At 40.6% G+C, this 24416-nt stretch overlaps 2 protein-coding genes across 2 annotated transcripts; both read right to left on the bottom strand.

Moving 5' to 3' along the window:
- Positions 1-2683: 2683 nt before the first annotated feature.
- Positions 2684-7994, bottom strand: LOC102231337 (complement C1q tumor necrosis factor-related protein 1-like). The gene is made up of 3 exons (XM_005806082.3): positions 7603-7994; positions 6241-6432; positions 2684-4610 (listed from the first exon to the last, which is right to left on the bottom strand). Exons 2-3 carry the CDS (start codon positions 6428-6430, stop codon positions 4063-4065), a joined length of 738 nt encoding a protein of 245 aa, XP_005806139.2. The 5' UTR covers positions 6431-6432; positions 7603-7994; the 3' UTR covers positions 2684-4062.
- A 5827-nt stretch (positions 7995-13821) lies between these two features.
- On the bottom strand, positions 13822-22574 carry LOC102231600 (interleukin-2 receptor subunit beta-like). The gene is made up of 10 exons (XM_023348435.1): positions 22295-22574; positions 20046-20129; positions 19758-19890; positions 19576-19639; positions 19255-19348; positions 18978-19126; positions 17076-17241; positions 16863-16971; positions 16706-16784; positions 13822-15950 (listed from the first exon to the last, which is right to left on the bottom strand). Exons 2-10 carry the CDS (start codon positions 20125-20127, stop codon positions 15192-15194), a joined length of 1635 nt encoding a protein of 544 aa, XP_023204203.1. The 5' UTR covers positions 20128-20129; positions 22295-22574; the 3' UTR covers positions 13822-15191.
- Positions 22575-24416: the final 1842 nt, after the last annotated feature.

The following is a 24416-nucleotide window of genomic DNA, read 5'->3' as shown; positions in this document are numbered from 1 at the left end:
GTAGCAAACCAAACATAAACGCTACGGTAAGAAAAGAGGAAAACAACGAAAATGGAGAACGAACGAAGCAACCGTTACTGATGCTGAGCTTTCCTGCATACTGCAACTATATGCTGTCATTTACCCTTAAACATGATATCCACAGGTTGCTTCTGCATTTATTATGCGGTGCATTGCATTGTTTGTGTAGCATTACTTTGAGCTTCGATGAACTCCTGCACAGCTGAAAGCTGGTTCAACATGAATAGTGTTAGTTAAAAGGAGATAAGTAAGTTATTGGAGTTGTGGTGTTAATGAATCGATGGCTTTAGGTGATGAAAGTGAGGAAAAGACAGTGCCTTTGGTTGCTAAAAGTTTACACAGCTTAAAAAAAACGAAAGTATTTTTATAGGACTTCATTTGTACTAAAATCACAGACTCACAAAAAGGAATATTTGATATACTGCGTGTTGATTTCAACTGTATTTAGGGACCAAAAGAAAAACAAAAGCCTTTCGGCTGAACTGTTAACGTGGGACTTTGCTGTAAATCTCTCCGTTTGTTTGGATTCTCCATTGTGTTGATGTTCAGTGCCATTTAAGATTTAGGATTTCTCTTAAATCTACACAGATCCATGCTGGATGTCGCTGTTGTTCCGACTCTTCGTTGATGTGATAGACACACACGTATTGGTGTTTCTTTATTAATGTTTTTTTTTAATCTGATCTTTATGGAGAATTGTTTACGGGGCTGGGGGGACGTTTTGTCTTCATCTTGTGGCCATATGCTGTGAGTGTGGATATAGTCCACCTCTGCTGTGTTGGTACTTTAAGTCCTGTTGTATTTTCATACCTTTGGTTTTTCTATTCATGTTCTTTGTTGATGTTTCCTGTGTAAAATTCCGACTTTTGATTTATTTATTTTTCTTTCTGTCAATGGGCAAAGGGGAAAAAAACATCGAAACAGAAATGTTTGCAAGTCAAAAAAGGAATTTATTTGTGGTTCAAATAAAACAAATAATTATGAGTGTGTGCTGTTTCTTGCAAATGAGAACTCAACATCACTAATTAAAGCTACAGAAACAAGTTACGACCCACATTTTAAGTCCTTCAACAAACATGAAGCACAGTACTATTATTGTTAATATTGACAGAATTTTAGGTTCTCACTATGTTTGTTTCGTCTGATATGTTAAAATCTGCATTTATCACACGTTAAGCGTGTTTTTTTTCTTTCCCTTTAAAGCATTCCAGTAGTAAAACACAACTAAATGCTAATTAGCGGGACTTTACTGCCATCTAGAGGTCAAATTAAAGAACTACAACTGGATCAATTCAAAATCACTTCTATCGCTCACAGAAAAAAACTCATCTTTGATTTTTGTACATTTTATTTTTAATTATTTTTTAAAAATACATAGAATTGGTACCAAACAGACACTGCTAATTGTAATTTAAAGATTTCTCTTAAATCTACACAGTACTTCCTTTTAGGCAAATCAAAAATATTTGAGATAATTTGATTAGGAATCACTGATTTGGTGTAGAGTTGACACAAATTTCTCCTCAAAATAGATAAAAACATGCCATTCAAGTAAAACGCATGTGATTTGGACAGGAACAGGAAAATAAGAATAGTCTTAAAACATTAAGTAAGACATTACTTAGGTCTTGTAAAAGCTTCTCTTCCTTCTGATAAGTATATTTAACTTATCAGTCTCCATGGTTAGTCTAATGTAGTGTGAGACTGAGTTATCGTCCATGCTAGTATTCATTCAGAACAACAGCTGGTTACCATGGAGACTGAAGGCAGGCTGGTGAAGAGACATTACTGACAAACGAGTGGCACAGTTTCCTGCTGCAGCGCCGCCTGCTGGTGCTCCCTTACATAATGCTGTTTGCTGTTCTGACGTTACCTCATCTATATCATCTCTTATAGACACGAGAAAAACAAATTAACTTCACTCCATATTTTTAATAGTACAAATGAATGATTTTCTCACAATATATAAAAGATCATAGTGATAAAGTTATAAACTGGTCTAGATTTTCATTGTGATGAGTCAAACCAACAAAAGACGTTTTACTCAAGTTCGAGTTTATGTCCGTTATCTGTCACTCAAGCTTAAACAGTTACAAAATACACAACAGAATGGTTTTAGTTAAGATTTTTCTTTTTCATATATTTACAAATCTGCTAAGCCGTGTAGGTGCAATCATCTTGGACTTACGTAATTGAATGTTCTGATGTCTCAGTTGGAATAGAGTATACAGTAATCTAAAGGTACATGCCTCATTTATTTATTTATTATTTAATAAATAAATAAAATCTTGTTTGTTGCCACTTTTTGGCAACATCATTTTGTATTATTTCTTGTCCCTGGTCTGAGTCATTCAGAAAGATAATTTAGTGAGTTCAGTTTTGTGCTAACACACAGAAAAACGTTTTGGCAAGAAACATATCAGGTTTCCCCAGAAAACTCGCTAAGCCCGGTGGATGGGCGCCAGGGCGGTCATTCATCCAGCGGCCCGTCGTGTTTTTGAGTTAAACATGTTTAAAGTTGACAGGAAATTTGAAAATATCACTTGATAATTATGTGTTATTGAAAGAACGGAAGATTAATACCTGAACACCAACTATAAAGTCTTAAAAAATGCAAACATTTTAAAATGTCTGAGATAAATAAGCAATGATTAGCCTGGTGGGGGCGCAAGTAAAGCCCGGTGGCCCGCCAGGCTTATAATACACTGAGGGAAACCCTGAACATATTTTAAAATTAGCCAGTTAAATCAGACAGTTTGTTACCACTAGAAAAAAACAGGTCATGCATTTTCTTAGCCTACATCAACACGCTGGAAGACTTTAATGGAGCCTCAAAACCATTTTTGAGGATGTTTGTTAACTATCCTGTGCATCTTTCACAATTTGACACATTTTCCTGAGGTTGTACTGAAATGTCTGTAATGAAAGCAGGGTCAAAATCCCCCAGAGAGAGTTATTTTCTTTCAAGCATAAATTTACAGTCCTGGGTTGAACCTCCTAGTGTGGTTATGCTGCATTCAGTGGCTTCGTGACTTAGTTAAGTGTAATTGGGTCTATATTGTTAGTTGTATATTTTCACAAAATGTTTTCTTTAATTTATTTGTCCTCTTATACTTGTCTGTCCTTGTGTTCCTCTGTGCCTGCTATAAGGGGTTTGGTCCTCCAGCTCCGCCCTAACAAATTGGTTTACAGATGAAGTATATGGGAGTCAAATTATTTCTCTTTACTCCTTTGAGTTTTATAAATTTGTGGCAGAGTGAGTGACCAGTAATGGATGGATGAACCACAAGCAACCACCGACGCCAGCCCCCAAAACCAAGCTGAGAATTCAACAGAAAAAGCATCAACAGAATTTCTCCTTTAACGTTTTGGTTTTTAATCCCAAATTTAAAAATGGGGAAAACAGTCTACTGCTGCCAAGGTTTTCACAACCTTAAACCTTTTCACATTTTATTCATGTCGCAAAGTTATTTATTTTTGTTTTTATTTAGATTTTATGGGATAAACCAAATGTAATACCGTATTGACAGAGTTTCTCCTGTTTGTTAGACTGGAAGTTACTAAAATGTGATAAATATAGTTAATATAGATGTGTGGAAAAGAAAACCACATATAAGGACACAGGAGGTGTTTTGCTGAGATGAGATCAAAATGGTGGGGGAAAAAAATACTGTACATCACGTTCCACTTACATCTAGTACGTTTTCATCAATGTTAAGGGATTATTGATGTAAAACAAGCTCCTTTTGTCGTGCTAAAAAGTTAATTTTGTCTTAATTTCAAGTGTACCAAGATATTTACACTAGGAACTATGCCAAAAATGCTTGTTTGCTGCGGGAATTATTTCCTTAAACACGGAAGATTGATGACGTTTTAGTCGTCACGCGCACATTTTGTTGAGACGTGCCAGCCAAGAACAATGTTACTGTTTTATCGCGAGATTTATCGAAGTTTGAGGCCGTAACCTGACAAGATGTGAAAACGGTGTGAATACTTTTAACAAATTAACTCAATCTTCAAAACGTCCCGCCGAAATGTCCCTCATTCCCCGCCGGCTTTGATGAGGTATCCGTTGAACGTGACGTAGACGTCCACGTCGTCGCTGTAGATGGCGTTCTCTCGCTCCCTCTTGAACAAGCGCACCCACACGGCGTCGCGCGGCCGCAGCTCCAGCATGACGCTCTGGCTCTGCATGATGGAGCGGTCGCTGGGCTGGGCGTAGACGATGGCCCGCTCCGCGTCGTTCTGCATGACGTGCAGGTACGTCTCCTTGAAGTTCCACGTGTGGATGTTGACGTTGAAGAAGTAGACCCCGGCGACCCGGCAGAAGAACTTCCCGTGGAACATGTCGAAGTCGCCGCCGAGGTTGACGAAGACCGTGTCGAAGATCACCGCCTGGTAGGCGTCGTCGCTGTGCAGGGACTTCCGGCGAGCCACGGAGAAGGCAGAGTGCGACAGCTTGCAGGGGTCTCCTGGAGGACCCGCATGGCCTTTGCTGCCCTTTGACCCCGCTACGCCTTGGGCCCCTGGAGGGCCTTCGTGTCCAACGTTTCCTGGGGTTCCTCTGTCCCCACGATCTCCTTTGTCACCTGAGTGAGGTTGGAGTTAAGACCAGAGGTGGGTAGAGTAGGCAAAAACTTTACTCAAGTTGAACATATTTCTACTCAAGTAAAAGTAAAACTCAGCCGTCCAGGAAATGAAGTAAGAATAAAAAAAGTATTTAGTAAAAATGCTGCCCTAGTATTCCGAAACAGTCATTTAATACTAAAAAAATGACACAATCAGATGTATTTTAAAGGTCAAAATGAAAATAATTCATATGAATAATACAAAATATCAAAATAAGTCAAAAGAAATTTTTTTTTCCCAATGTTTCGATATAAAACTTATGAAACTTTAACAAAAACTGCAGATTTGTGTCTATGTTTGGCTAAAACATAGACACAATTTATTACGCTAGTGAAAAGTCTAGCGTAATATAAAATACTCCTAAAAGTAATTTTTTTCCCCAAAACATTGCTCAAGTAAATGGAACTGAACAACTAGTTACTGATTAAGACGCACTGAGAAGGCACAAAAAATACTTTATTGTAGAAAAACGTGAAAGAAATGGCTCTTTTTTTAAAGGTTTACTAATAGGAACCGACTCTCTCGCTCTCCGTCAGCTCCACATCCTTTCGTTTCTGAAAAGAATCTACCCTGAGGCCACCTGTCTGATCAGCAGCACTGAAAGCGAACATTCCTGCAGGAAAATGCGCCGAGTCGTAATAACAAATCCACACAAGAACGTGGACAAGTCATTCTGTGGGCGGCTTTTAAACAAGGCAGCCCTTCCGAGAAGAACCCGCAAACATCCTGCAGCAGACGGGGCGACGGGGGAGGCTCACGCGAGAGTCGTCCAATGTTTTGGTGAAGTTTCAGCAAGCCGTGGGGAACCGGCCAGCGCTTTGTTTTTGCTCATAAATCCAATAAGCAGAATTAAGTCTCTGTGCTCCACAAATCTGGAGCAAAAGTTCAGAAAACTGCAAAACAGCTGAAACACTGAATTCCTTTAAATCAAGGCTAAAACCCTCACCTGTTTAGCGGTAACTGGACCATTGGCCACCATATCTGACGTGTATTTGCTCGATAATTTAATATTTACTGCTTAATGACTTTATTGTGTTATGATGATGTTAAGCACTTTCAGCCGCCTTGTTGCTGAAATGTGCTGTAGAAATAAACCTGACTCTATTAAATAGAGTCTATTTAAACCTCAAATTAAATCTGTAGATTCTTTATTAAATACATAATAAGTCCAAATATTCAATTTAAAAAATAAAATTGCATTCTTAAACTAATATAAACTCAAAGGAAGTATAAAGTATGATTTTGGCTCTACTGTAAGAATTGGGCTGATTCAAGCACAGTGAATAATAAAAATAATATATTCCCACCCCTTTGTCAGATTTAATCAAATCATAAACTTGATTATCTGATTAGGATTTTATGCAGTCGAAAAACACAAACATGAAGTGCACGGGTTTCAATTTGTTGTACAAGTAAATGTCAAATAGTTTTGTTGACTTTAACCCCAACAAAATATGAAGGATATGCGAGTCCTGATTATTTTTGTGGAGGAATACTCTCTTTTAGTTAATTTCTAATATCCTTGAACAAGTCTCCTCTGATTACGGCTTTAAAGAAAGAAAAAGAAAGCACTCGTGTGCAACAAGTCACCTTTCAGTATAGTCATGTTGATGTAGGTGCGGATCTCTGGGACGTGGCTGAACTCCGCCAGCGCCGGAGGATCTCCGCTGCCCTCTGCTGGCGGCATGTGGTCACAGCATCTGCTGCAGGGAGCGAGGGGCGGAGGAACCGTGACCCCAGGAGAGGAGGAGGAGAGCAGGAGGAGCAGGACGCCCAACATAACTGCAGAGATGTATAGATTATTATTATAAATACAGCTACAATGCATGAATACATAATACATAGCTTCAGACAAATGCTGTATGTTTTAATCACTTAAGTGATCATAATTAAAATAACACAGGCTTTTCCAACTCTGTGCCAGGTTGAACGGGGAGAGACTGTGACGCTTTCTAGCACATGACTATGTCATAATCGTGTGCATGAATATAATCGATCGGAGGTTGTAATAATGTTTTTACATCAGGCGTGTCGAACTCAATTTGATTTTGGGCCAAATCAGGATCATGACTGATCTTTCAGAAGATCACCGGTTGTGTTATAATCTGTGGCTGAAACCTGTTAACGAAATGTTACAGTATAAATCAATTCTCAAAATTAAGCAATAGTGAGCATCTTTTCAGTCCCTCCAGGATCTGGCAACTGTTTTGGGGATTTTTCTTTTGCAATAAAAATCAAGGTGTTTGTGCTATTTTTGAAATATTTGCACTTATGGGAAATGCGACTTTTTATTACTCACCGTATCATTATGGAATTAGAAATCAAGTGAGGCTGAGGCAGATGTTTAGTAAAAGTAAGAAATACGTCCATCTACAGCTGGGAGTACTTGGATCCAATATCTTTCTTTCACTATTTTTGCCAAAGACCTGCAATAAACTCATAATTCTGCATTAGTGCGAAAAAATAGGGATCAGCAAACCCTTAGGGGTGAATGCTTTCATTTGGTTAGAGCTGTCAGTCCCATGTTTATGCCCTGATCTCAACGTTCGCTGCAGTTTGCTCACACTAAGCTCACCCAGCTCGTCCCAAAAATGTGCTTTTTCTCTCGTTTCATTCTGACCATAAATCTACTGTGGAGATTCTGTGAAACACAGATGGTGCTGCTCAGTGTTTATCACTAGCACATTACATAACAGTGAGGGGTTTTTTTTTTCTGAAAGCTTCTCCTCAACAGCCGTCTTCTGTAACAAATCCCATATATGCAGCCATGTTATAAAACCAAGATTTTAAAAGTTTAAAGAAGAAACCTGCCGCTTCCCTTTCCTACTCAGTAGTCTTTTTTTTGTTTTCTTATTTTTCAAAGCAATCCTCGTGTCAGTGTCATGCAGCAGTCTTGCACCTGCAGCTCAACAGACGGACAACCCAGACAAAGTGGAGGTTAGTGATCCTCACCTCGGCTTCAGGAGGCAGATTCCCGAGTCCGCAGCTTTCCCGTGTTCCTGTACGAGCGAGTGACGTTTCCTGAGAGAAAACCCGTCTTTCTCTCGATCCCTCCTTCATGACCGTTTATGCAACAGCAGCATCCGGTTGGCGATCAGAGCCCAGCAGTTCCCTGCTGACCCCTGATCCAAACAGAGCCTTGTGCGTTTTTGACACGACTAAAAGCGGGGCGCCTGATTTTCATGCCTGATTGTTTTAAAATGTTTCTAATCACTCTGAAAGCGGCCAGTCTGATGAGAAAATCTCCTTTTAGCCGCTGTTCAGGTTTAACACTTGATGAACACTTTCTGCATTAGACACACAGGAAGCCGCTCGTCGTTCCCTGGAGGGTCCGCCTTTCTTCTGCGCTGAATTCCTCTCAGATTTCCAGAGACCCAGCTGCAAGGAATGAGGGAATCCAGCGGAAAGACGAGGGGAAACAGAAAGGGAATGTTTTGATTAACTTTGGAGTTGAGTTTTGAGTTCGGCTGCTTGGAGGAAGGACGATTACCTCAAGGATTAAGACAAATTACAGGAACTAAAAGGCAGACGTGAAATTTAATCAAACCCATATTTTCCAGGCGTACTCTATGTCAAAAAGGGCGATAAGAGGTTTTTCAAATGAACAATGCCCCCAATGTAGCAGACTACATGCAAAAACACGGAGAACGTAATCCACAAATAAGTGTTTTTCTGGGTTCTGCTTCAAGCAAAATGAATAGATTGTTTTGACGTCCTGAAAGTTGTATAAGGCTTCTTGCTTTATGAAAAAGCATTCTGTATTCTCCTGGTTGCTGTGTCAGGGCAACACAAACAATCCGCTGTAGGGTTCATTTGGAACCGCACCAATCGTTGGGTGAAGGATGATCTTGGTATGATTGTTTTGGTTTTGGTTCTAGGCAAAAATAACAACTTATTAGTCGCCTATAAACCCACTTGTTACCCTCCGAAATCCCCAGGAGAGTCTTATGCTGCGTTCCAGGTACCTGGGAAGTGGGAACTCGGAGTTAAGAAGTGGGAATTTCAACATGGCGACGCTCACAAACGTCATTTTAAGCTTTACTTTCCATAAGCACACAGCAGTTTTAATTTGCTCAGTTTTGCGTTTCAGGCTCTACATGTAACGTTGATTTTAGACATACTTTTACCTCACATCTTGTAGAATAAACACGTTTCCACCAACGCTACTGCTGCCGTGAGCAGCGGCCATGTTGAAACGCAAAGCCGTAACTGGTGGGAGTCGGAGTTGCTCCCAGTTTCCCAGTGGGGAATCTGGATTCGGAACACGTAACAGTCAGGATTTCCTGGTTCAGAGTAAAACTCGAATGCAGCATTGCTACTTTGAACATTGCAGTGTTGCTTTTACTATCTTAATGAGTTTAGTCCAAGTTAAGTCTCCTCTGGTGCTCCTAGATGCCCCCCAGCTGCATGTTGTCTCTCAGTCCCCATGCACCCGGCGAATGAAGTTTAGATGCTCCCACCTTGCAGAGGAACCATTTTCTCCTCCTGTCTGCAGAATCTGAAGCTCATGCAACCGACTCACAAGAAGCAACAGAGCAAAACAGCTGGGGCCTGCGGTCAAAAGTAGATCAGATATTCGCATTCTTCTGTTCATCTCAAGGGTTAAGAGATTTTTTGTGGTGAATTTAAGATATTTCCACACCTCCGGGCCCCCTCCGACCGCAACCCCACTCTCATTTTTCTTCAAGATATGTCGTTCTTACGCATCAGCGTGATTAGAGGGGAAGTGCATTCAAACTGAAAAAAGCAGAGGTGAGTTCAAACTTCAGACCTCAAAGCATTCTTGTGGTTTAGCTCAGGAAAAAAGAAAAAAGGCAGCTGGTGAGAACGTTTCGTCTGGCTCCTCTCGGCCTGCAGCACACGTATGCAAGAGAACATGCGTGCCAAACACGAGTATCTCTCTTTTTTTTTTTAATGTGCTTCTATGTTGCAAACAGGGATTTTTTTGTGTGTTCTTGACGTGTTGGGTGTTCTTGAGAAACTGTTTGTCCCTTGCGGTCGCTGTGGCTCACAGACGAACAGGCGTCTCTCGTGTCCGGGTCCGTCCTCGCGTTCCTGACAGTCCGCTGTGGGTTAGTGGTCCAAAACAAGCCCGGAGCGTCTTCATCTATCGCTGCTCTGATCTACGCTGTCACCTAGGATTCATAGCTATCGAACTCGTTCGCACTTTTGTCGTTTTTCAGTCTGGACTTTGACTGGGCCATTCTGACGCATCATCTAAACGCCTACGTTTTAGCCCCTGCGGTTGCTGCACTGCAGAAAGACGAACCTCTGCTTTGTTTTCATCTTTTACAGCCTCTTTCTTTCTGACCTGCACTGAGAACCTTCTACATGTTGGACTTGTGACCATATCAAATATATCTCTTTATATTTTTTTTATTTTTTTTACTGTTCGTTAACTTTCTCCCTGCCCTGCGTTCTGAGTTTGTTGATCTTCATGACGCTGCTTGCTCTCTGACAATCCTCCACAGCCAGAAACAGAACTGCTGGATTTATATCGAGATTAAGTGACTCTCAGGTGGAAAGAACCAGACGCAGCATTCGGCTTCTACGCAGCACAAATCTGGAACAAACGTCCAGAAAACTGCAAAACAGCCGAAACATTGAGTTCCTTTAAATCAAGGCTAAACCCCCGTCTGTTTAGAGTTGCCTTTTAATCATAATAAATGAAACATTTACCAATATATATGATGTCTATTGATGACAAAATGTAATGTTTGTTTCTGGTTTTCTCAACTGGTGAATGTATGATGTTTTTATGACTTTTTATTTTTAATTTTATGGTGTAAAATAATTAAATATAATTTGCTATACAAATAAACTTGATTGACTGATATTGGAAAAACTAAGATATGAATATTTTATTCTGTACAGATCCTCTAACATTTAAAAATTAAGGCTGACACCAAAGATATACGGATCCTCTCTTGTTTTGGATATGAAATTAAACTTTTCGATTCTTGTTGCTTATTTATTTATTTTGTTCTCTATTTCTTTACGAAATCTTATGCATTTTTTTTTTATGTAAGACATCAAAATTGACAAATTGATCATCCATCTAGTCACAATAAATATCTCCTATATCTTGATGGGTCTCGTCGCAGTTTGATATTTATGTTAAAATTAAAAATCTAAAAATAAAGCTGGAAAAGAAATTCCACCCAGATTGGCTCTGATGAATAAAATAAATAGATAACGTGGTTGGATTTAATTTAGAGATCTGTGAATAAAGGTGGCTAAAACAAAAACATTTTTAAAAAAAAGATGCATATTTAATTAAAACCACTTTAATTAAGATTTTAATTTCAAAACTGATTGAATCTTTTTTTTATTGTGTTGTCCTATCAGATAAGATCTCAACACCACTGCAGCATGTGATAAATGTGGGGGGGGGTGGAGGAAGAAAACAAAAATATGTATAAATATATTATCAAGGCTCTGCACATGAGAGAAACATTCATGCTACATATATCTGTGGTACATCTGACCACACCAGCACAACTCTGGGTTCCTGCGTAAACGCCTCAGCATAGCTGTCACAATTTCATCTGAGCTTCACGCAAAAGCTAAACACGCTACGATTTTGCGCAGGTGTCACAAATGAATGTGGCAACTGCTTGCTCTTTTGTAGACATTTACTTTCCGATCTGGTTGCATAATCTCCTTGTAATTCTGTGAAAATAAGACTGTTATTTTCAGATTTCTACAGTTGATCTAGAGCTGTGTGAAGGGGTGTGAATGCATTAATGTCTAAAACAGCACCTGGGGTGGGGGGGAAGAGGTTTAATGTGCACATGTGTATCAGAATGATTTAATAAGCTGTCCTGATAAAATCAGTGTGGAGAAGTGTTGTGCAAAAAAAAAAAACAAAGACGAATGGCAGAAATGTTGATGAAAACGAACATCTCAGGCGTTTTCGTACTTACATGGCTAAATATGATAAACTGACTCTGGGGTGAGCGGATGTTGCTGGTTGTGTCAGAGTTAAATGTCAAACCACACTCTAATACATACGCTCTCACACACACACACACACACACACCCAGACCGCCAGGACCACCTGACAGGACATGTAAACACTCACACACTACCCACCCACACACACAGCTGTCCCACACTCACTCACAACACATGCCCACCCCTCAGCCCTCATTCCACAACGACACAGGAAGTGACTGGTGACCCATTTCTCGGTTTTCTTCGGTCTCTGTATAGATGTCACGGTGAGCAGCGGAAACGTGCCGCGCGCGCAGAGAGGAGGAGGAGTGACAACACAAATATTGACCTGAGTGATTTACTAAAAGTGTATGGAAGCCCATAAAAGTGAGCTGTGTGGTACGGAATCTGCTGACCTAAATGTAGCAGGTGCAGCACAGGAGCTAATTTAAATGTAAAGATATGAGGTGGCACCAAAAGAAACAGCAAACCCAGCTGGCTTTCTCTTAGCGTGGACGACACTCGTTTCGATGCCACCTGAGATTTTCTATCACACGGGGCGTGTGTGTAGATGGTACGAGTGACAAGACATCAAAAGTCTGTCATGACTCAATTCTGGAGCAACGTTGGCGTCATATTGATATGTGAACAATCAGAGAGCGTCTAAGAGCAACAGATTCCAAGACAGAGAGAAGAAAATCTGTGTTTTTGGCATAGCAATGGCAAAAACGACATTTCATTGTGTTGGATGAAATGCGATGAAAGATCGTTATAAGAAAAAACTAACAACATTTAATTGGTATTCTTCCCAATAAAGATATTTCATCATTACTGGTAAAATATCCAGGATAAAATCCATTATTTTCCTCTTTTGAGAGATATATGAGCACTTTTACCGGGGTCCATGCCACTCCTCACCGGTCCTAGACCCACTTAGGGGGTGCCGCTGCATTCATGGTAACTTGTTAATGTTGGTTTCTGATTTTTATAGCTAAATAAAAAGATAATGTCACTGCTTTCTAAAGGAATCTGTCAAGGATTTTTGCACAATAATGCCAGAATCCGACATTATTATGAATACTCTAAACTTATTAGAGATGATGATTTAAAATGTAGTTTAAGAGTTGTGAAATTCTGCATCTGTTTGATAACCTGTGACTGACTGGTGACCTGTAGCCTGCCTCTCCTCCAGTGTGTACTGGAGACTGGCACCATCCCCTATCCCCGACCAAATAGGTTAACGGAAGGTCTGTTGGTAAAAAAAAGAAGATCTTTAACAGTTTTTTGATGTCAAATTGTCAAAAAGAGTTGTGCGTCCCATGCAACCTCAGGCACTGTCTTCCCATGTCAAATGTTGTTTGTCTTTTCTTTGGACGGACTATACTGAAACGAAATTTCGTTGTGCTTCTCTGTGATGACAATAAAATCATTCTGAATCTGCAACTTTGGTCAAATCACTCAAGCTATTTGTGGAAAACAGGAGGATCTGGTCAAGGAGAAGAGTCTCAACAAGGGCACCATTTATACAAGAACCAACAGCAGCTGTTGTATTTTTCTTTATTGAGGATAAACGTTGATAACTAATTAATGCAGATCAAACAATATAGTACAATAAAAATTAGCAGTGAAGTTAAACCAGCACAGATTTATCAGCGTTTCCTTCCCCTTACATCTATGCAGCTCTTAGCAGCTCATTTATTAGGTTTCACCATCTTCAAAAATTTCTCATGATGTGAGAAAAGCAGTTCAGATCACCTCGTCTATATTATATATTTGGGGGGGGAGCAGCCACAGAAAAAGTTGATGTAATAGTACATAGGTACTATTTGATAGAAGTCTGGGCTTTACAATAATCAGTATGACAATGGACCCCTACTTGTGGCTCAGGATTTGCAGATTCAACTTTTTGCAGATTTTCTCTGTGGAATGTGACTCCAAAATCCATCCATCCATCAATTTTCTAACATCCTTGTTCCTTAGAGGGGTCAGGAGGGTTGCTGGTGTCTATCTCCAGCTAACGTTCCAGGCGAGAGGCGGGGTCACCCTGGACAGGTCGCCAGTCTGTCGCAGGACAACCAACCATTCACACACACACTCACACCTAGAGAGAATTTAGAGAGACCAATTTACCTAACAGTCATGTTTTTGGGCTGTGGGAGGAAGCCGGAGTACCCAGAGAGAACCCACGCATGCAAACGGAGAACATGCAAACTCCATGCAGAAAAACCTCGGGCCGGGAATCGAACCCAGGACCTTCTTGCTGCAAGGCAACAGTGCTACCAACTGCACCACTGTGCAGCCCTGACTCCAAAATATTGGCAGAAAATTGCCAATTGCCAAATTGCAATCATTCCAAACTATTCAAAAGCAAACGAAGCTTGGGAAGCCGAAACACCAAGAGACGATGCTTCTTGATACACTATTGGCTGGTATTTAGAAAGAACCCAAAGCAGGAGCCTCATTCATTCTCTTTGGTGCCGACTGTCTTTGTCCCCAAGAGCCAAGACGATTAACTGGGTGTTAGTTTCTGCGGTAGTGCAAAGATGGCTTCCACTGCGCGTATCAGTGGATATTAAGGTGTATTTGATGTTTCAACTACTAAAATAGGTAGTAATAGGCGTCTTTTTGGTGGGGAAGGTTTCAAGTATTTGCAGATTTAAGCCATTTATGGACCATTGTGGTTTCAATCTCCTGGGAACCCCATGGGTCTGCTGCAAATGGGCTACATTAGTAACGTACTTGTGGCACACGTACAAATGGCACTGCAGCCTCTAATATCTGCGTTTCTAGAAAGCTACATGTATTTTGTCCTAGTTAGTTGCTGCTCCAAAAGAGGAATGCCATAAGCATCTTTTTATTGTTTATTTCTGTAGCTGTATGTGACTCAACACACCGTTAGTCTTCAATAAACTTACATTTGACTGCTGATGACCTTGTTTTTATCCAGAAAAGTAGTGCTAGGCTAATATTAGCAATGTTTGCTCTATGTTTTGATGACTTGTGGTCACCGTCCTAGTTAGTCATGTGTAGACAAAGCTCTTAGACAAGGTCATTCGGTTACTTCATAAACCTAGGGATTTGCTTACCAGAGCCGGCGATGTGACACAGACAGAATGGGGAGATGCAGCAGCCAATGCTAAACTCAGATTGTTAGGGAAAACCCACACGTGTTAGATCATATAAATGACATGCACAACCTATAGTACAATTTTGCAAGCCGAGTACACAAAAATAGACTGAGATTTGTAAAAACTGGGGATGCAAAATGCAAAATGGTCGCAGTATTGGGGGGTGGCTTTCTTGACACCATGAGATCAAACATCCCAAATAAGTTTATGTCAGTTATGTTTTCTGTGATTAAGAGATCTGAGATAAACCACACAAACTTCTTCTTTTCTTCTTCTTCTCCAAACCACTCTCAACCAGATGACTTCAAAAATTTTAGCAAGGTACACTTTACTGTCCTCAAGCAGTAGACAGTAGATAGACTACTTTGCGTCTATCTTTGAATTTTTGTGACAAATTTGGCTTTTTTCCTGTTTTCTCTCCTTAGAAACACTTCTTGAATTCCTCCTAATGATGAGTCAAGTTTCTAAGCTCAGCTTTTAGATGGATTTGTTACTGAATGTCATTTGCAGCTCTTTAAGCGTCAGATAGCCGGTTCTGAAGGGTTCCACGGGCATAGAGGAGGATCTGCACATGGCGCCAGCAACAGGCTGAGCAGCTGAGCTACTGCCTGTGTCTGTCTCAGCAGCGTCCATCTGCTGGCTTTCAGACGGCTGTGTCAACGTGGAAGGATGAGCTGATGGAGAGGAGGGAGGGCGATAGGGAAGGTGGAGAGGAAGGAAGAGAAGGGGGGAACTCTGATCATTCAGAACTTCCTCCCCTTCCCTGCTAATCGCTCTCTGTGTCTCTTTCATTTCATCTTCCTTCATAATGCCAAAACCAGAGTCGGGGCTCTCCGGCTCCCTTTTCAAGCTCTCATATTTGGGATACGAAGCGAGGGAATCACACAGGCGGAAGTGCAGGCCATGGATGTGGGGAGGGTCCTGGAAATTGTCTTGATAGGCGAAGTAAGCCGGGTTGGAGTCGGTCCGAGCCGAGCCGCCGCCGGAGGAGCTGGACATGAAGTAGCCCACGTTTGAGAAGCTTGACAGGGACGACGAGTTGTAGATCAGGCCGTTGTTGTTTGAGCAAGAAGTGGGGTATCTGTGGAAGTGAAGAAGGGGGCTTGTGGTGATGGAAGTTGGAGACGGGGAGGATGCCTCCTCGTTCCAGTCCTCGCACACCACAACATGGGAGATTCGGTCGCACGAAGGGGTGACGAAGAACGACTGGGTCCCTGAAAAGGGATTAAGCCATTCCTGAAGGAAAAACAAGAAGCAAATTCAGGTTCAGGGATGACAAAGGCGCATTAGTGTGTGTTGATTGTGAAATTATAGTGACTTGAAAGGACTTTTGTTTTTTTTTACATTTCAGTGATGTAACAACCACAAACCTCGATGTGGTTTACTCAGATTACATGAGATCAACACACAATAGTCTATAATTGTGAATTAAAAGGAAAATGACACCTTTTACTTTCAAATAAACAGAAACCTGCTAAGTGTTTTGCTTTCATTCCCTCTACTTCCTTTATAAAGTTTGACACAAGCCGTGAGTGACCATAGCAACCACCCGATCAAACGGGACTAAAGTTCAACTTTTGCCTTTTTTGCTAAACACTATGTGTGTGAAACAACTAACACTGCACACAAACCCTGAACACACCGCCCATTTTGTAAAACATGGCAGCGGTTGAATCACGATGTCGGGATACCTTCCTTCAGCAAAGCTGGACGGCATTGATCACAAGTCGGGTAAAATTAAACCCTGGAGGAAAGACTTCTCTCGCTTTTCTGTCTCAATTAGACTCATTTGAGTTGGTTTGTCACAAAAAATCCCAATCAAAACATTGAAGTTGGTGGTTGCAGCTTTGAAAAAAATGTGAAAAAAACAATACCACCAGCGCTTCCCAAAACTATAAACGAATTTGTCAATCAGTCTTACATTGCTATGACTCTTGCAAGCACACACACACACACAGACGCTGTCATTGCAATGAGGACATAATAATTACTTTCAGATTTCCCTGGTGGACAGTGTGGAGAGATTGGAAGTACTCCGAGGGATTCGGTAGAGGCTTCCCTTTGAGCAGCCTGAAAGTAAACAAGCTCAGCATTAGCTTAGGCATGGCAACATGCCAACACACACTATCAGGATGATCAATTACTTACCCCCGGGTCTTGTAGCGGGCCAACACAAGGATGACGGTGGCGAGAAACAAGCCGAGGGCCAATAAGCTCCACCTCACTGTGTTCTGATCCGATGGTGAGTATGAATGACCTGGTCAGATACAAAACGTTGACCAAACCCAAGTTAGAAACTATAGAAATAAACTTGTAGGAGAGGTATGAGAATAAAAATTGTGTTTTGGTTAATGAATTCACTTTTCTCATCTTTCAAATCCTCCCAGGATGTTGTCGGGCTCCAGTCGCTCCAGTGGCTGCCGGGTCTCCCAACCGGATTGACTCTGACTCTGACTTCCAAGCGGCCCTTTAGTTTCCCCACCTCAGACCTCAGCTCTCGCTCCCTCGTGGAAACATTTCTGGAGTCCTGAGAGATATTAACGTCAGCGAGCAGATCTGCGACAATATCAGCTGGATGAAAGTGAACACTACCCCATTTCATCACACGAAAATATACAGTCACTAATTTAAGCTGCAGTTTAAGTGAAAGTGAACGCAACAGGTGTCGGCATCAGACTAGTAAACTCAGATGTTGGTAGACTGCAAAGAATAACAAAAAGCACATTTTCTCAAATGGCTTTCGTCTATGGTCAAGAGATATGGATCATTCCCAAAAGGATGGAAATTCCAGATAAAAGGGGTTAAGATGAGCTTCCTCTAGACGATGGCCCGACTTTGCCTTAGAGGTTACGATCTGTTATCTGGAGGGTCTTGGTGTAATAGCACATTTTACCCTATCTGCCATTGTTTTTGTTATTTGCCCGTGCATGAAAAAACTCAGAAGTTTTCAAGAAAAAAACATTCTGGATTTCTGAGATCCAAAAGTTTACAATTTTGAAATTGAGGTTTTTATCTGGAACATTTCTTAGATTAATCTAGAAAGTTCTAATTTTTTTTTCCTAACAAATCTTGCATTTTTCAAACCCTGAAATCTCTGAGTATTTTTTCCAGATAGTTTCTGAGGTTAATCTCAAAGATTCTAAATTTCTTTCTAGCAAATCTTCAACTTTTCCAACTCAGAAATGTCCTTGTTTTTTCTACATAAAACGGCCCCAGCACACCGTTCTGGGTCATTGGCATGTCATCATTACAACATTCAGCAACAATATCGAGGTTCCATGTTTCCCTAACATCCTACATTTGGACATGAACAGATTGGACAGGAAAAGTAACGGAATGGCGAACACTAAATGCCGCTTTATGCCATCCAGATTACTTCACTACACACTACATTCACACATTCACACACTGATGATGCTCAAGGACACGGCGACTGAAACAGACTGAGCGGGAGTTCAAACCGGCAACTCCTGCCGCTGTCGCCTCACCATCTAATGCAGGGGTGGGCAATCCTGGTCCTCGAGGGCCAGTTTCCTGCAACTCTTAGATGTCTCCCTGATCCAACACACTTGAATCCAACAGCTGAATCACCTCCTAAGGTCAGTCACGTTCTCCAGAGTCCTGCTAATGACCTCATTATCTGACCTTATTATTGAGGTAGAGGTACATCTAAAAGTTGCAGGAGACCGGCCCTCGAGGCCTGGAGTTGCCCACCCCTGGTCTAATGGCTGAATTAAGGTCAGGGTAGAAACTAATACCTGAGGAAGTTTTGAACTTTCATTATTTTTTTTTTGTTTTTTGTTTTTATTGCCATTTCTAAATCAGCCTGGATGCAGAAGACTCACCCGAAGCTGTAGTGAAGCTTTCTAACAGTGAAAACTGAAGGAGCATGACTAAAACATGGTTTATTTTCTGTTCTCTTCATTGCCATTTTTATTTGTTCTTTCTTTGTATTCAGAGATTTAAGAGGTAAATTAGAAGAAATCCAGAGTAACATCTAGATTATGTTAGATTATGTCCTTGCCGTCGTTCCCAAATAGTTGAATCGGTTCACAGTGGGGGGTGGGGGGAACACAGAATCTTGGTCGAGCAAAGAAAAAAAACGATTGCGTACTGAACAAAACAGTGACTGAACAAACCTTTGTCACTTTAGCTTGCGTAAGTGATATTTCTACCACATCGGTGAGTTTTATTCAGGTTTATCCCCAAATTTCTATTTAAATAAACAGATTTCAAGATGTAAACATGTATAAATGTTCTCACCCTCCATTGCTGTTTTCTCTGTTTGATCTGAAGCTGGAAGTCGAAGCCAGAGGTGAAATACTTTGAGACAGGATTCTCCAGGCTCCATGATATCAAGGTGAAATTGGCAGTGATGTTGACCTGGGGAGCCTCTGGAGGATGCATTTTAACTGCATGTCCACAAACACACACACAAAAAACAAGATTTAACCAACCATTGCACAAATAATTACATATTAAAGCACTTGAGGCCAGACTACAACAGTGAGAGAGAGCTAAGAGAGGGAAAGCAGCTCACTGTGTTCCCCTGGCTTGTAGTCTGTGATCTTCTCCACCAGTGTCCCGTTACACTTCAAATAGATGCTTGGCATCACGTCATAACCAGAGAACTCCTACACAGAAACATCACATAAAAAATGTCTTATAAGCAGATAGGAACAGGATTTTCAAGGTTCCAACCACAAGCTCCTGGTTGGGATTGCATTTGAAAGATCAACACGATTATAAAATGAAAGTTGGCCTCACTTTGTCGACATGAACTCCAGTGAAATAAATATGAAGTTTGTCGCTATAATGTGATAAAATGTGGAAAAGTTCAAGAGGTGAGAAGACCGCTTACTGTTTTTCCAAAGACAAAGCTGCAGCCCAAAGAATTGCCATGTTGTTTCAGTTTGCAGCTTTGACTGGAAAACAAGACCAAAACGATTAAACTTACAGCTTCATCTTTAATAAGCAAAAAACACAACAAAAGAAAAACAACAGAAATGTTCTCTTTCCCAGAAAATGTCTGTGATATCTTACCGGGTTAAGAGCGGTTGTCTATTAATCCAAAAAGTCTTCTCTCCATAAATCGAACAGTCCTCCGCAGAACCAAGCACCGCTCCGGTCCAACTGCAGCTGATGTTGTTAACAAAGTTATTTGTGCAGACGAGTCCTTGAGACGACAAACAAGGAGATTAGAAAGGTGTCCTAACAGAGCGGTGGACTCTGAAGAGGCTCAAACAGAAACTAGTTTTAGTTTTATTTATCTGCTGATTTTTAGTAGAAATAGAAAAAAAAATAGACAGTAATTATCGAACACGTCCGTACCGGGTGAGGCTTTGTGAGAATGAGCTGGAATCAGAACCAGCGACATCCACAGGGCCCACAGCGTCTCCACGGCCAGCGACATGACTGAAGAAGGGCAGAAATCAGGTGAATATCAATGAGACTAAATAAGAAATGTTTGTCTCTGTAACTTGTTTCTGAAACCTGAAAGCCCCTAATGTTCCTAATTTTGAAAGCCTCATCTCATCCGACCACTAAACGTTTCTCCAGACGACATTTACCAAGTTTCAGTCCAGCTTGTAAGCTGTCACTTCTTCCTTGGTTGGCACCCTCTCTAGTCTATGGTGTACGGTAAAACCGAAGCTCCAGTGCAGTTCAGTTCACAGCAGACTCTGTGGTTCCAGAGATGTTCTTAAGCCTCCTGACTCATCTCCTTCACTTGGAGGTGACGGCTTGCGTCAGAGTGGAGCTTTGACACAGCTGGGTGTTCTGACAACACCAGCACCAAAACCAAGTTTCTGGAATGGTCCTGACCTCATCCTGATATAAAAACGTGCAGACGTAAGCTTAAAAGCCAGGCATTAAATCTACCTTTAGCATTTCTAACCACAAAGCTTTTGGTAAAGGTTTTACCAAATGTCCAACTTGCACAGGCCACATTTATCTAAATATTAGCATGAAGTTTAAAGGAGCTACATATATATATATATATATATATATATATATATATATATATATATATATATATATAGTTTTGACTCTGTGCATTAGAGAAACTCTGCATTAAATTTATAGTTGTTCAACCAATTGTTGCCTTTAAAAACATTCAATGGGTTAGTTGTGTAATAAAGGTTCAGATTGATCAATAAAAATCAAACACTCATCTGAAATTAACGAACTGTGTAAGTAACTCTTTTTTATTTTATTTTTATTTTATTTAGTTAGAAACTGTGGAGTACTCACTTTTAATACAGAAAATTAATTAGAACAAACTTGGAATCCAGAGACTCTAGTTTATTAGTCCCTCTTTAGCTTATATTTTAGAAACTGTAGAGTACTCACTATCTAGATGCAGAGAGACTCCTATTATTGCAACCCAGAAAAGGAATTAGAACAAAATTAGAATCCAGAAAAAAATTCTTCCAGAACAGAAACATTTAGTTTTTATTATTACTTAGAAACTGTGGAGTGCTCATTACTTTTACAAATATAGAGCACACTTAGAAAGTCCAGAGATTACTTATACTTATCTAGCATCCCAGAAGTCCAGAGGATACTTACTTACTTACTTACTTACTTACTTACTTACTTACTTACTTACTTACTTACTTACTTACTTACTTACTTACTTACTTACTTACTTACTTACTTACTTACTTACTGACTGACTGACTGACTGACTGACTGACTGACTGACTGACTGACTGACTGACTGACTGACTGACTGACTGACTGACTGACTGACTGACTGACTGACTGACTGGCTTGCTTGCTTGCTTGCTTGCTTGCTTGCTTGCTTGCTTGCTTGCTTGCTTGCTTACTTACTTACTTACTTACTTACTTACTTACTTACTTACTTACTTACTTACTTACTTACTTACTTACTTACTTACACTGATTTAGCAACACAGAACAGGGATTAGAACTTGTAACCCAGAAAAACTACCTTAGCAACTACTTTTTAGACTCCTATTCTCCCAACCCAGAAAAGGAATTAGACCAGAGGATATTTACTTATACTTATCTACCAACCCTGAATAGGAATATCTAGTTTATTTACTTTGGATCAACATTATTAGCTTTTTCTTCTTTTGCTCTTTCCTTTGGTTTGTTATTTTGTTTGTATTTTCTTTTAAATCCTGTAAAGCACTTTGTATTGCCTTGTTGCTGACAATGTGCTATATAAATATAATTACCTTTACCTTTCTATAACAGAAAGAGCTCCAACCAGACTATATAATGACTCACTTTATCCTTTATTACCACTATAAACCAATTCACATCACACTTCAGAAACAAGTGACTACATTCAGTGTTCAGTGTCATTTAGCTTCGGGTTTTTTGATAAAGATGGCAACAGCTATAAATGGAAAGTCTAAATGTTGTCACTTTAAGTCAAGCAAACAGAGAAGAGTGATCTCACCACTGCGACCCAGAACAACACCATGGTGTTGTGTTGAAAAGGTAAGAAGTGAATTTATTTAGAAATTTGCACAGAAAACATGCTCAATTTGACTTTTCACTTTTGCATTTCTGTTATTTTCCTGAGCAGAGTTGGGGAAAAAACTTACCTTATGTATCCTGATAGCAGGTGGTCGGCAAGAGGAATGACATCCTCGCGTAGTCCTCCTCTGGCCAGATGATTCAATTTCTCTAATTTCTCTCTCTGCACCTCTTTCTCCCTACTAGAGCAAACTGACTGTCACATCAGCTCTCTCTCTCTCTCTCTCTTGTCTTTCTCGCCCCTTTTCTGTTTTCTTCTAAGTGCCCAGTGACATTTTCCACTTGAAACCACAGCTCACAGGTCTTACAGGAAGCTTCAGCAGCGGTGAGTGATAGTGAGAAGGGACGGGCCGGGTTGGTGGAGGTGCTACTGCGTGTTGCTGGTGGGGCTATTTTGCTCGCCTCTTCCTCCTCTGCCTCCTCCTCCTCCTCCTCCTCCTCTCTCAGCAGCAGCCATGCAGTCACCATACCTGGGCCCCATCACATGCTTTAAGGTCATAATAATTGTACTGAAAGCAAGAAACGCAAAGAATCACCACATCCTGTTTCAATTGCAGCGTAAAACAAGGGGCTGTATGCACAGAAACTCCATGTTCTTGTGAAGTGGTTTGCATCAGCGAAACCCGGCTTAAAAAAAGACGATTCAAAGGAGTGGAGAGGCAAAAATGATCAGATTTAGAATCATGCTGGGGGGGAAAATGTAAAAATAAAACCTCTTTCTCTCTCTCTCTCTCTCGCTTTCTGAAACTCACTAAGCTGTAAAGACTTAAAACCGCTGCTGTTACAGCCACAACCACTGCAGATGCACATAAACAACTCTGGTTGCTTGTGAGAGGGAAACAGGTTGACAGTTAAGGAGGCAGCCTTCTTGTTAACCAGAGGTCACCAAACATTTTAGTGCAGCGACCAGGCCTGTAGCTGTGTCCATTGCAGTGGAGCATACACTTAATAATAAATGGAGCTAAATGCAGAACAATTTTAAACTTCTTGTCGTTCACTGCATAAAATCCTAAATCTTACCAAGTATTTTTGACATAGTTTCTGGTGCATACTACCTTGAAATAAGGCAAAACTAACTTACAAGTAACTTTTCAGCAAGACATATAATATAGGAGCTTGTCTTAAGTAAATAATTCTTTAATATCAATGATAAACTGCCAATTTGGCAGATTATTTCACTTATAACATGAAAACATTTCACCTTTTGTGTAGTACTGAAAATCTTTATTTTCTCAGGGTGTAGAATAATGCAATTAACTCACCATGTCACTAAGTTAAAAAGACAGGTAAACCATTCTTATTACTTTTAGGCTCCCAGCCCTCCTTGTTTGATATTGGCGTGATATTCTCTATTATTTCTTTTTTTTCTGTTATGTTTGAAAAGTGTTTTATGCGTTAAAAAAAGAAAGTCAGAGAAGTTATGTAAGGCATGCAAAATGCATATAATGTGAAAAACGTTCACTTTTTCATCAAGATTAAGAAATTATTTACTTCAAGATCTTATATATTTCTTAACTGTTACTTGTAAGCTAGTTTTGTCTAATTTGAAGTACTAAGATATTATACCGCTTCACAATTCTGGAAAAATAAGGAATGAGGGCATGAATACCTAGGGTATATCAGGAGCAAAACAAGCCATAAGTAGAAGAATAACAGAAAAAGTTTGATGACAACATGGTTTGGCGTGATATTATCACATCGGCAACAAAATGTCAAGATGAAAGTGAAGTGACTGTGACCCAGAAATGCTTAGATAAGACTGTAGTGTTCCTCTCTGGCTAAAGGTTCAGAAAAAGGCCATTGTGAAACACTCCTCCCTATACCTTACTGCATAGACAGTCCAAACCACAAGGCCTTCATGTACACAATGCAGAAAGTGTTGCAACATTCACCCGTCTGCTCTCTGCTGTCAGCAGCCTCTCGGCTTGTCTGACTGAGTGGGTACGTAGAGCCGGAGGCTGGCGCTACTTAGCTGTCGGCATCAGCTAGGGGTGTCAAAGCGGGGAGAAAGTGAGGGAGGAGGAAGACGAGCGTACAGCTCTCGCCCAAAGGTCAGAGTCCGCAGTGCCTAAAGCGGAAAACCGCTGAGAGGACGATAGTGCTACGTGGGGGAGGAAGGGAGGGGAACGGTGGGTGCACTGTGGGGAAGAGGTGAGAACAATAACAAGAGACGGTGCGCTCATAATACGA

Source organism: Xiphophorus maculatus, chromosome 16, assembly GCF_002775205.1.
Source record: "Xiphophorus maculatus strain JP 163 A chromosome 16, X_maculatus-5.0-male, whole genome shotgun sequence".
Classification (NCBI taxonomy): domain Eukaryota; kingdom Metazoa; phylum Chordata; class Actinopteri; order Cyprinodontiformes; family Poeciliidae; genus Xiphophorus; species Xiphophorus maculatus.
Note: the sequence above shows the minus strand (reverse complement) of the source record. Positions and strands in the feature narration are given on the sequence as shown.